General features: G+C 39.8%; 1 protein-coding gene across 2 annotated transcripts in view; it reads right to left on the reverse strand.

Moving 5' to 3' along the window:
• Positions 1 to 272: 272 nt before the first annotated feature.
• The window catches only part of pla2g4ab (phospholipase A2, group IVAb (cytosolic, calcium-dependent)), a 59,168-nt gene continuing 45,493 nt past the window's right edge, over positions 273 to 13,947 (reverse strand). For both annotated transcript variants that reach the window (XM_064936009.1, XM_064936010.1), the window contains exons 15-18: positions 13,496 to 13,680; positions 13,109 to 13,298; positions 3,462 to 3,619; positions 273 to 2,127 (exon numbers count right to left, since the gene is read on the reverse strand). In XM_064936009.1, the coding sequence (XP_064792081.1) occupies positions 1,990 to 2,127; positions 3,462 to 3,619; positions 13,109 to 13,298; positions 13,496 to 13,680 (671 nt within the window). In that variant the 3' untranslated portion in view covers positions 273 to 1,989. The remainder of the gene's footprint in view (positions 2,128 to 3,461; positions 3,620 to 13,108; positions 13,299 to 13,495; positions 13,681 to 13,947) is intronic.

The following is a 13,947-nucleotide window of genomic DNA, read 5'->3' on the forward strand; positions in this document are numbered from 1 at the left end:
CATTGTCCTTGTTGTGATGGGGTTCTAGGTCATCTAGGCCTGGCCAAGGCATTTCCTTTCATAAGCCTAAAATATGTTTTCCAGGCCAGTGAAAGTTACAGTGTGTGTGTGTGTGTTAAACCTCTGATTTCCGGGGTCTACATGGTCTTGAATTCAAGCATCAAATTGCCATTTCTATAGTGGTAACGTTGCATGAGATGAATAGTGTTGGCAAGTACTTCTACAAACTGAAGTTGTTCCCCTTTCCAAGCCACAATGTTGGATTACTGAGAAAGAAGACAACTTGGACTTTTATTCCATTACATGTAGGTTGTACATAAACATGGTGTATGTTATTGGTTAAAATAATAAAAAGGACAAGGTAAGAAAAGCAGAAGTGTATGACTACACTACTTGGGTCCTCTCAGTTTGAAGTAATTTTAACACTTTATTTCCCAGAATTGTAAAAATTGCACAAAAAAAACAAAAAACAAAAAAATAAGACTATTTACTGTAGTCCAAGACAGCTTTACATGGTGTCCTGAATAGATCAAGCGGTATGACTGTCATTGCTTGTGCGACGTTACACAAGGTTCAGTATGAAATGCAATTCAGTCTGAAAATAGCCAACAACAATATGACAATCTCTGGGAGACCGAAAGCAGTGGTGGCTGCTGAGGGGAGGACGGCTCTTAATAATGGATAGAGCCGAGCAAATGGATTGGCATCAAACACATGGAAACCATGTGTTTGATGTATTTGATACCATTCCACTCCAGCCATTATCACGAGCCTGTCCTCCCCAATTAAGGTGCCACCAACCTCCTGTGACCTAAAAGTAATAAACAATAAGGTTAAAGCGTCAAAGAATGCAGAAATATTAATTTGCACAAAAGAAAATACACAGTAAAAACACACAAAGCAACAAGTTGCCAGCTAGAAATAATTGAAGAAAATCACCTGTTTTACATAACATTGTTTTAAAAACTAGGCTGAAATGTGAGCTCAGGCAGACCATGGTCAGCAGACAGGGTTTTCTGTTCTGTGTAAAATTCCACAGCACACTGGATACCCTTTGACCCCTGCAAGTGTAGGTGTAGTATGTCAGAACTTCTCTCAGACGCTGCTGCAGGTGTAGGTGTAGTGTTTGAAATTCCATTGTGTGCCGACAAGAGCCGTGAAGCCATCACACCACACCCTCTCCAGGGTTACACCCCACCCCTCTCACCCCACCTCAGCACAGACACACCAGACCATATCTGCGGGGTAGAGTATGGGAAGATGGTGGGGGTGAGGAGGGGTCACAGTGGGAGGAAACTACTCTGCCCCAAACTAAAAAATTGGTCCGAGTATGTAAGAGGAAGCCTGAAATAACACAGTCAGGAAAATAAACACACTCTAACGTGAGAGAGGACTATAAAGGAGGCGGGCAGAACGGCCGTTTCTATGGTGTTGAGTGTTGTTTGTTGTTGGAGCCACTCCCTGCGTTGAATAAACATAATTGAGATGTTTGAGGAATCCAGACGGTTGCACTTGGCGGTGTTTTAGTAGTTGGCATTGAACACAACCTGATGGTTTAAGGACGCCTCTTCTTCTATGGTTTCCATGGTTTCCTATGAGATCACTTGTTTAGATCAGTAACAACTGTTTACAACTACACTGTAGGAAAACCCTGCTACATTAAAAACACATAATACATACATGAGTAGCACTTATAAAAATGGAAAGTCAATTAAGGAGCCTTGAGTTTAGTTTACTGCTATTTTAACATCTCTTCAGACTTTATATCACTCAACTTTAGGGTCCATAACAAGTCTTTGTCATGTTGTTCAGTGATATCCACCACAGGTTTCCATGGTTTACACCAAATCCTCTTCATTCACATTAGATGGACAAAACAAACCAACAAAGTTTCCCTAATCAAAAATGTAAAAATATGGGAAAATCTCCAGTCTCCAATGCCAGTTTCGTCTGATAGCTTGACCTTTGCTCTTCCCGGCATTCCGGCTCTCACTTCCGGGGTTTCTCCCGCGTCTCCCGCTTCAGGAACATTTTGTTCTGGATCTCGTTAAGTGAGAGGGACACGGAGCAGCGAGATGGATTCTCCTTCCTGTACACGATGCTCTCCTTAATGGCCTCTTTTATCACCTGGTCAAGAGAGAGGTGGATGGAGGAGGTGAAATGGATAAAACACTGTATTAACTTACACAAGTGGTTAGTCAATTGACCGTTAACAAGAAATCATAATTAATTGAAATGTGGTTAGAGGTTAGATCAAAATCAATCAGCATAGGCCTACACAGATGTTGGAAGTTCCATGTCCGGGCGACCCCTAGTTACTAACGGATAATTGAGCAAAACATTGATGTTGCTGGAATGTTATACATACATTACATCTGCCTGGCTGAACTGACATTTACGTTGTTGGAATGTTGTTTTACATACATTACATCTGCCTGGCTGAAATGACATTTACGTTGTTGGAATGTTGTTTTACACACATTACATCTGCCTGGCTGAACTGACATTGATGTTGCTGGAATGTTTTACATACATTACATCTGCCTGGCTGAACTGACATTTACGTTGTTGGAATGTTGTTTTACATACATTACATCTGCCTGGCTGAACTGACATTTACGTTGTTGGAATGTTGTTTTACATACATTACATCTGCCAGGCTGAACTGTCATTTACGTTGTTGGAATGTTGTTTTCCATACATTACATCTGCCTGGCTGAACTGACATTGATGTTGCTGGAATGTTTTACATACATTACATCTGCCTGGCTGAACTGACATTTACGTTGTTGGAATGTTGTTTTACATACATTACATCTGCCTCGCTGAACTGACATTGAAGTTGTTGGAATGTTGTTTTCCATACATTACATCTGCCTGGCTGAACTGACATTTACGTTGTTGGAATGTTGTTTTCCATACATTACATCTGCCTGGCTGAACTGACATTGATGTTGTTGGAATGTTGTTTTCCATACATTACATCTGCCTGGCTGAACTGACATTGATGTTGTTGGAATGGTGTTTTCCATACATTAGTTCTGGCTAACCGAACTGACCTCTTTGTTGAGGGTGGTTTGAGCAGGAATCAGGAGTAGGAATCAGTATCTACCTACATACAGTACTTCTGTCATATCGAGAAACCCCTTTAGTCATTGGCATATTAGTTCTGACCGACTGAACTGACCTTTTGATTCGTGGGATCTTTTTTAGACAGTGCATAAGAGCCAGAACAACTGAATGTCAAATTGACCTTGATGTTGTAAAACACACCAACCCCAGAGAAAACTAGTATGGCTCCAGCATTCAAATTGACCTTGATGTTTGAGCATTGCATATCGACACACCCCTTTTTAGAGCTCCTAATCGATCTAACTCTTCCAAAGACTGTCCGACCTTCTAACACATTTAGAAATGGATGTACAGTAGCCAGTGGTGATGCAGTTGAAGGTTGAACGTACCTCGATGTTGTTGAGCGTGTTGAACTCCATGAGGTCGTGGAGCTGTGTGAAGGCCTGGTTGGAGTACTGGAAGTTAAATGTGGAGTACGGACTCTCAGGGTCGTCGAAGATGTCAAAGTCAGCCATCTCCTTCTCCTTTTCCGTCTCCCGAGGAACTCCTTCAAACACACAGCAACAGGATGATATGTACTTCAGAAAGTATCAACACCCCTTGACCTTTTCCACATTTTATTGTGTTACAGCCTGCATTTAAAATGGATTAAATTGAGATGTTGTGTCACTGTCCTCCACATAACACCCAATTAGGCATTTTTTACAAATTAATAAAAAATGTAAAGCTGAAATGTCTTTAGTCAATAAGTATTCAACCCCTTTGTTATGGCAAACCTAAATAAATTAAGGAGTAAAAATGTGCTTAAAAAGTCATGGACTCACAGATAAGTGTTTTTAACATTCTTTTTTTATGACTACCTCATTTTTGTACTCCACACATAAAATGATCTGTAAGGTTCCTCAGTCGAGCAGTGAATTTCAAACACATGTTCAACCACAAAGACCAGGATGGTTTTTCCAAGGCCTCACAAAGAAGGGTACGTATTGGTAGATGGGTAAACAAAAGGAGACTTTCAAAATCCCTTTGAGCCTGGTGAAGTTATTAATTACACTTTGGATGGTGTATCAATACAGCCAGTCACTACAAAGATACAGGAGTCCTTCCTAACTCAGTTGCCGGAGAGGAAGGAAACCACTCAGGATTTCACCATGAGGCCAATGGTGACTTTAAAACAGTTACAGAGTTTAATGGCTCTGATAAGAGAGAACTGAGGATGGATCAACAACATTGTAGTTACTCTCCAATAATAACTTAAATGATAGAGTGAAATGAAGAAAGCATGTACAGAATAACAATATTCCAAAACATGCATCCCGATTGCAATAAGGCACTAAAGTAAAACAACAAAACATGTGGAAAATAAATTAACTTCATGTCCTGAATACAAATCGTTAAGTTTGGGGGAAATCTAACACAACACATCACTGAGTACTACTCTTCATATTTTCAAGCATGGTGGTGGCTGCATGGGTCATCGGCAAAGACTTCAGTTTTTTAGGATAAAAAGAAACAGAATAGAGCTAAGCACTGGCAAAATAATTGAGGAAAACCTGGTTCTGTGTACTTTCCAACAGACACTGGGGGACGAATTCACCTTTCAGCACGACAATAACCTAAAACACTGGAGTTGCTTACCAAGACGACATTGAATGTTCCTGAGTGGCTTAGTTCCAGTTTTGACTTAAATCGGCTCGAAAATCTATGGCAAGACTTGCTGTCTAGCACAATCAACAACCAACTTGACAGAGCTCGGAGATTTTAAATTTAAAAGAATAATGTGCAAATATTGTATAATCGAGGTGTACAAAGCTTTTAGAGACTTCCCCAAAAGACCCTGTAATCACTGTCAAAGGTGACGCTGTCATGTATTGACTCAAGGGGTTAAATACTTATGTAATCAAGATATAGTAGTGTTTTATTTTTTACATATTATTTTACAAATGTTAGAATTTTTCTTCCATTTTGATATTACAGAGTATTTTGTGTAGATCGTTGACAGAAAACAACAACCTATTAAATAAATTTTAATCCCACCTTGTAACACTTTTTCTTTTGTTGAAACAGTCAATAGGTGTGAATACTTCCTGAAGGCACTATATGTCCTTCAGGATGATAGTGACTATGACTAACTAGTAATTGGTCATATACCATTCTTTCCTTGTGTGACAGTGATAGCTAATACTAGCCTATATCATATGACTCATTCAGAACTATGGATGTTTCAGCCCAAGCTCCAGGGTGATGGTGAGCTGTCAACCCGTTTTAACAAACGATGGCTAGTCATTTTATTTACATGGCAATTTCTCCTCCACTCGGGGGAATACGAGTGTCTGTTAACATCTTATAACTATAAGAGTATCTCTTAAACCGTGAGTTATGGCTCTGAATGTTGCGGGTTCAATCCCAGTGCTGGGCACTTGTTAGTTAAAAAAAATGTATATAATTTGTATTTTTAAACCCTAATCCAAACCTTAAAGGAATCATTCACTTAGTTTTAATGTTATATCGTTTTTGAGACATGTTCTATCAATTCAAGCCGACAGAAATACAGCTAGTATGGAGAGGTTTGCATCATGTATCTATTTCTGCCTGCTTGAACGGCAATAGCTCAGATACACATGAAAATATGACTCCGGGAATCAATAGAACATTCCTAAGAGATGCACAAAAAACAATATAAGATACAAAATGGTTGACTCTTTCCTTCTAACAACTCGGAATGAATGCCTTAACTTAACCCTTGAGGTTAGCTTCGGTTTCACTGTTGAGTTAGAGCTGGAACGATAAACTGCAAATGATCGACCCCGACCATACCAATCACTTATCGCAGGCATTTTGCTGATATTGTTCATTGTGATAAGTAGCCTGTACATGAGAAATGTGAAGTTTGAAATGAAATAAGTTTGCTAATACGGGTGATTGTTAATTGGACAATTGATGGCTATAACCATAGCACTTTACAACCATAGTGCATAGTACTTAGTACTTTAAAGGTTATAAAAATAAACAAAACTGTGGTGCACATTAATGTTATAAATGTATCGTTATCACATAAATTCAGGCAATTTATAAAGATATGGGTTTTTGTCGCCCAGCTCTATGTTGAGCACTGAGCAGTTTGACTGACGGTAGAGCTTTGATACCCGACCTGAGTCCGACGGGCCCCGACATTATACATCGAGTCAGGGCCGGGTATGGCCTGTTTTTCCATCAATAACTAGGGTACGGGCAAGGCTCGAGTATCCCTAAATCGATCACTAACATTTTTAAGCTGAGCCATTTGCTTGAGCTCTGCTGCGCAATACAGCCATATCTGACTTAGATCAAAGATCATAACATGGTGTCAGAAGTGCTTCAATCTCAGATATATTTCACAGAAAACAATAATGTTCCTCGAGTTCTGTCAGAGTTTAGTGGTAAAAAGTAGCTAACCACTAACTGCTTTCTCATGTCTCATCATTGAGCAGAGCAGCCCAAGTGGAGCCGTTGCTTTGGATACGCACAGACCCAGAGCCACCATGAGCAGCGTGCAGGGAGTGAGTGACAGACACAGAGAGGAGCAGCTGATGGATTTATTAACAGAGGAAGTTATATCTGATTTTGGGTTTCGGGCAGGGTCGGGCCTTTAAATTTGCCAGAAGCAATCGGGCATGGGTAGGGCTTAAAATTCATGCCCATGCAGGGCTCTAACTGAGGACGTGGACTAGACAAAACGGCCACACACTACGTAATCTGTTGCCTGCAGGTACGGCAACTATTTCCGTCTGCCTTACAAGGTTGGGTTGGGTTGTTAAAACATGTCTTCTCATGTATTTCCTAATTCCATGAATGAATGATCACTAAATGATGGCACACTTGTCACCGACTCTACAGGGGAATACCAGACCAGTGATGTGACCTACTCTCTCTCCTACACAACACAAATACAGCAGAGGATGTGTACATGTGTGTGTTCCCCATTCGCGAGGCCCTAAAACACTATAATTCAGTGTGTGAGCAGAGGAGAGAGGCCTGGCCAGTGTCTGTGTGTCCCTGTCTTTCTATGGCCAATGATGTATACCCTGTTTACACACACTTCACTGCCAGCATAGCAAGAGATTTCCAACATAGCACCTGGTCATAGATCTTCTCCTTATGATTCACCCCTCCAGGCATCTTGAAAGATACCAATCCCACACACAACCATCTTTTCTAGCATAAACCTTCAACTTCCTTAGGAGCATATTCCCTATGAGCGTACTCTTATGTATGGAATACACTACCAATCAAAAGTTAGAAATGTCCTTGTTTTTGAAAGAAAAGCACATTTTTTTGTCCATTCAAATAACATCAAATTGATCAGAAATACAGTGTAGACATTGTTAATGTTGTAAATAACTATTGTCGCTGGAAATGATTTTGAATGGAATATCTACATAGGCGTACAGAGGCCCATTATCAGCAACTGTCACTCCTGTGTTCCAATAGCACGTTGTGTTAGCTAATCCAAGTTTATAATTTTAAAGGCTAATTGATCATTAGAAAACCCTTTTGCAATTATGCTTGCACAGCTGAAAACTGTTGTGCTCATTAAAGAAGCAATAAAACGGGTCTTCTTTAGACTAGTTGAGTATCTGGAGCATCAGCATTTGTGGGTTTGATTACAAGGCTATTCCATGTGAGAAATTGCCAAGAAACTGAAGATCTTGTATAACGCTGTGTAATACTCCCATCACAGAACAGAGGATGCTGGCTTCTGGGCAGACTTCCTCTGTCCAGTGTCTGAGTTCTTTTGCCCATCTTAATCTTTTCTTTTTAATGGCCAGTCTGAGATATGGCTTTTTCTTAGCAACTCTGCCTAGAAAGGCAGCATCCCGGAGTCGCCTCTTCACTTTGCACACATTTCTAAAATTCTGTTTTTGCTTTGTCATTATGGGGTATTGTGTGTAGATTGATGAGTAAAAAAACTATTTAATCCATTTCAGAATAAGGCTGTAATGTAAATTTTTTTTGCAAAGGTCAAGGGGTCTGAATACTTTCCGAATGCACTGTATTATATTATGTTCTTGCTTGTTAGGACACCTACATGAGTGTCAAAACCCACATTTATTCAAATGTGTTTTTTCCCTGCCAAGAAGTTTATTTTTGTTTGATAGTTTGTTTCTTAAGTCCTTTGTTGTTGTTGTCATTTTTTTTCTTCATAATGTATTTAACATATTATGTTAAATATCTAGCAGAAAATAGACTTCATGACACTGTCATGAAGCATTATGACCATCCTGTCATAATGGACTAAGTAAATATACTTTATGACACTGTCATGAAGCATTATGACCATCCTGTCATAATGGACTAAGTAAATATACTTTATGACGCTGTCATGAAGCATTATGACCATCCTGTCATAATGGACTAAGTAAATATACTTTATGACACTGTCATGAAGCATTATGACCATCCTGTCATAATGGACTAAGTAAATATACTTTATGACACTGTCATGAAGCATTATGACCATCCTGTCATAATGGACTAAGTAAATATACTTTATGGCACTGTCATGAAGCATTATGACCATCCTGTCATAATGGACTAAGTAAATATACTTTATGACACTGTCATGAAGCATTATGACCATCCTGTCATAATGGACTAAGTAAATATACTTTATGACACTGTCATGAAGCATTATGACCATCCTGTCATAATGGACTAAGTAAATATACTTTATGACACTGTCATGAAGCATTATGACCATCCTGTCATAATGGACTAAGTAAATATACTTTATGACACTGTCATGAAGCATTATGACCATCCTGTCATAATGGACTAAGTAAATATACTTTATGACATTGTCAAGAAGCATTATGACATCATAATAATATAAGTCAGATAGGCCTAGTCATAAAGAGGGTGTCTTGTCCTGAAATCTTTTTCTGCATTCATCCCAGTCATCAGCAACAGAACATTAAATAAAGGTTAAAAAAATGTACAGTATGCTAGGGCTGTCCCCGACTACATTTTTCCATATATAGACACATCCTATGTGTTTTTATCAAATCAACTATATGCACTGAGCTTGTCTGATGCTTTAAGCAAATTGTTTGATTAAATAATTAAGACACACAAATGACTAGAGGACCGCAATTGACTTGATTGTGCTGGGCCTGGCTCAGACTTGCTGCACTGTGTTAAAAAAAAAGCCTCTCCTTCCTGCTGCAGCGACCACCACAGAACATCAACATGTTTATCACGCTGTACCTGTTGCTGAAGCTGCAACATATTCACAGCCATTTCTGACTGAAAAGTTTTGTTACCGAAATCCATCATTTGTTAAGAAAAACATTCTCTATTCCCTCAACCCTTGCTCTCTTCATGTGACACATATATGCTTTACATGCACGTGACCAATAGGGCCTGACATATAGCATATCATTATCACATCAATAAACTGGTTATGAACTTGATAAACTGGTTATAAACTCGGAGGCTCCCGAGTGGCGTAGTGGTCTAAGGCACTATGTCACTACAGACACCCTGGTTTGAATGCAGGCTGTATCACAACCGGCTGCGATTGGGAGTCCCATGGGGCGACACACAATTGGCCCAGCATCGTCCGGGTTTGGCCGGGTTAGGCGTCATTGTAAATAAGATTTTGTTCTTAACTGACTTGCCTAGTTAAATAAAGGTTAATAAAAAAATCTACTCACAACGTAACACATGACATAAAAATGGATGCACACGACGTGACAAATAAACTTGAAACAGGGGAACGTTTACTGGTTGCACAGGAGGTAAAGGGGAAGTCAGATGTGTGGAATTAATTTGACTAGTTGTGGAAAATACTGGAGATCAAAAAAAATAAGGTAAGGAGCTAGCACTACATACATATTATGTGCCAAACAGCTGTTGTTAGATTACAACTATTTTTCTGACCATTTGGATCAACGTAAACAACACCCAATAAATTGTAAGCGTACTGGAGAGTATGTTGTAACGCTTATTTGTATTTTTTTTGTTATGCCTCTATGACATCAAAGTCTAAAAACAGTCGCATTAATTGGTTAATGAAATTTCCCGAAAGGGAACAGTTTAGGCCTATTTATTGTTTATGCTAATTATTAAATGGTTGCATTTGTTATTTTATTTTAAAACTAAAATGCTTGATTGCATTTTCACGTCATGAATAACTCGTATGCTGTGTGATGACATGAACAAATAAATGATTGATTGATTGATACAATAGCCTATATAAGTATTGAAATATAGGCCTAACTAAGTTACGGTTTTAAGACTAAACCGGATGCTCTCTTTGGCCTACAGCTCAATGGTGGTTCTACAAGGCTGCTACACTCACCCTACTAATGATAATGACATTACTTATTATTATAATGATGATCATAATAATAGTAATAATAACAATAAGAAGGAGATCAAGGAAAAAGGAGGGTTATTATTATTATTATACATTATTATTTGGACGAGCATTAAATACATTATAAATATTATCAGAGAGGCTGGTCTAACAAAATAAGTGTACAGCCTTTGTTACAGCATAGCAAAGATTAAAAACAGCAAGAGGCTTGGTGCTTACAGAATCATTAGACTACCAACCAAACAGTAAAACAGGCAACAGAAGCAGGATCTGTCTTATTTCTGTAGATATGGATGATTAATAAAGCCAGGCACATTTAACAGTTAGGCTGTTGATTATAGACCTATTTAAGTTGGGGTTTCCTCTCTCCTCACTTTTCTTAGACAATTAAGGCAAGGGCTGTTTTCTCATCTCCTAACTCAACTGCTGCATCCACCACATTGTTCTCAACACCATGCTGATTAACTTTACTATTATGCACATAGCAACAAGCGCCAAATCAACAGAGCACTGATGTGTTTCAGAACCGCGGACAGCGACCATTTGTTATCCATACATCTTGAGGCTGCATTCATTGTAGCTGGGGATTTTAACAAGGCTAATCTGAAAACAAGACTCCTTAAATTGTATCAGCATATCGATTGCGCAACCAGGGCTGGCAAAACCTTGGATCATTGCTATTCTAACTTCCGCGACGCATATAAGGCCCTGCCCCGCCCTCCTTTGGAAAAGCTGATCATGACTCCATTTTGTTGATCCCTGCCTACAGACAGAAACTAAAACAAGAAGCTCCCACGCTGAGGTCTGTCCAACGCTGGTCCGACCAATCTGATTCCACACTCCAAGACTGCTTCCATCACGTGGACTGGGATATGTTTCGTATTGCGTCAGACAACAACATTGACGAATACGCTGATTCGGTGTGTGAGTTCATTAGAACATGCGTTGAAGATGTCATTCCCATAGCAACGATTAAAACATTCCCAAACCAGAAACCGTGGATTGATGGCAGTATTCGCGTGAAACTGAAAGCGCGAACCACTGCTTTTAATCAGGGCAAGGTGACCGGAAACATGACCGAATACAAACAGTGTAGCTATTCCCTCCGCAAGGCAATCAAACAAGCTAAGCGTCAGTATAGAGACAAAGTACTCCCTGTTCACCCACGACTGCGTGGCCACGCACGCCTCCAACTCAATCATCAAGTTTGCGGACAACACAACAGTGGTAGGCTTGATTACCAACAACGACGAGACGGCCTACAGGGAGGAGATGAGGGCCCTCGGAGTGTGGTGTCAGGAAAATAACCTCACACTCAACGTCAACAAAACTAAGGAGATGATTATGGACTTCAGGAAACAGCAGAGGGAACACCCCCCTATCCTAATCGATGGAACAGTAGTGGGGAGGGTAGTAAGTTTTAAGTTCCTCGGCATACACATCACAGACAAAACTGAATTGGTCCACCCACACAAACAGCATTGTGAAGAAGTGCAGCCTCTTCAACCTAAAGATCATCAAGGACAACACCCAACCGAGCCACTGCCTGTTCACCCCACTATCATCCAGAAGGCGAGGTCAGTACAGGTGCATCAAAGCTGGGACCGAGAGACTGAAAAACAGCTTCTATCTCAAGGCCATCAGACTGTTAAACAGCAACCACTAACATTGAGTGGCTGCTGCCAACACACTGACTCAACTCCAGCCACTTCAATAATGGGAATTGATGGGAAATGATGTAAAATATATCACTAGCCACTTTAAACAATGCTACCTAATATAATGTTTACATACCCTACATTATTAGGGTGGCAGGGTAGCCTAGTGGTTAGAGCATTGGACTAGTAACCGAAAGGTTGTACCCCCGAGCTGACAAGGTACAAATCTGTCGTTCTGCCCTTGAACAGGCAGTTAACCCACTGTTCCCAGGCTGTCATTGGAAATAAGAATTTGTTCTTAACTGACTTGCCTGGTTAAATAAAGGTAAAAAAAAATTAAATTAAATTATTCATCTCATATGTATACGTATATACTGTACTCTATATCATCTACTGCATCTTTATGTATCACTAGCCACTTTAACTATGCCACTTTGTTTACATACTCATCTCATATGTATATACTGTACTCGATACCATCTACTGTATCTTGCCTATGCTGCTCTGCACCATCACTCATTCATATCTTTATGTACATATTCTTTATCCCCTTACACTTGTGTGTATAAGACAGTAGTTTTGGAATTGTTAGTTAGATTACTTGTTGGTTATTACTGCATTGTTGGAACTGGAAGCACAAGCATTTCGCTACACTCGTATTAACATCTGCTAACCATGTGTATGTGACAAATAAAATTTCATTTGATTTGGATTTGTTATGAAAAACTGTATTTATATTGCACCATTGTACATAATATAAGTCTTAGACTGATGGACTGTACCATCCCCACGGCCTCCACAATGGATCAGTCCACTTAACCAGGCACCAATCAGTGTCTTATACACCATGATTTTCTTTTTTTCTCTTGTAATCCAGACTACTGCTCGACTAAAGAAATCTAATATATTTCACATACACAACCTATACAGACATGCATATGGAATACACAAGAGTAGTGGACTCGAATAATAGTGACTTGGTCCTACCTCAGGTATACAGTACACATACAGTACTTACCAGGGGCTTTGAATGTCCTGAAGTTGATGTTGACCAGGACAAAATGGATGACAGTGGGGCAGTTCCGTTCCCCCTTTTTTGGCTTGAAGACGTAACACTCTTTCAGGCCCTCGCGGTCAAACACTTTAGGGTCGATCTTAGGGAACGGCAGTTTGTTCATCCGGGCCCACTTCTCAGCCAGCAGAAGCTCCTACATACCAAACACAAGTCCAAAAGCTAGCCTCTTGATTACTATTTGCATAGTTCAATTATTAAAACTTTTATCCTAACACCTTAATAATCACACAGAAATTGCTCACAAAAAAATGACAATGATAAAATGAAATAAACACATAAACATTTTAAAACCAGGAAGTACTGGCAGGTGGCACTTGTCATCACAATGACCTTGAAGGGCGGGCTGGAGTCGCTGGGGCGAGCTGAGAAGTCGAAGGAGATGATGAGGTCGACGCCACGCTGCGGCCGCAGGATGAGGGGGTACGGGAGGTTATAGGTCAAACCACTGTCTACTATATGGATCTTCTTACTCTTCACGTCCAGGGGCTCGTAGATATCAGCAAACTCATCGGGGTCTGAGAACGTTATGGAATACGATGCAGAATAAATACAGAACGTGTTAAGGTAGAAATGCGTAAGGGAATTTGTGTGGATGGGTATGTGTGTGTGTGTGTGTGTGTGTGTGTGTGTATGGTCATACTATATCGGTTTCCATTTGTACACAGTCTGGCATTTAGTAACGCTATTATATTGTAATGTACTGTAATTGAGGCGGTTTTATTATGCACCCAGACTTAAATAAAATCACCACCATAACCTTCCAATAACTCCACTGAAAATCT

This window comes from Oncorhynchus masou, chromosome 24 (genome assembly GCF_036934945.1).
Source record: "Oncorhynchus masou masou isolate Uvic2021 chromosome 24, UVic_Omas_1.1, whole genome shotgun sequence".
Classification (NCBI taxonomy): domain Eukaryota; kingdom Metazoa; phylum Chordata; class Actinopteri; order Salmoniformes; family Salmonidae; genus Oncorhynchus; species Oncorhynchus masou.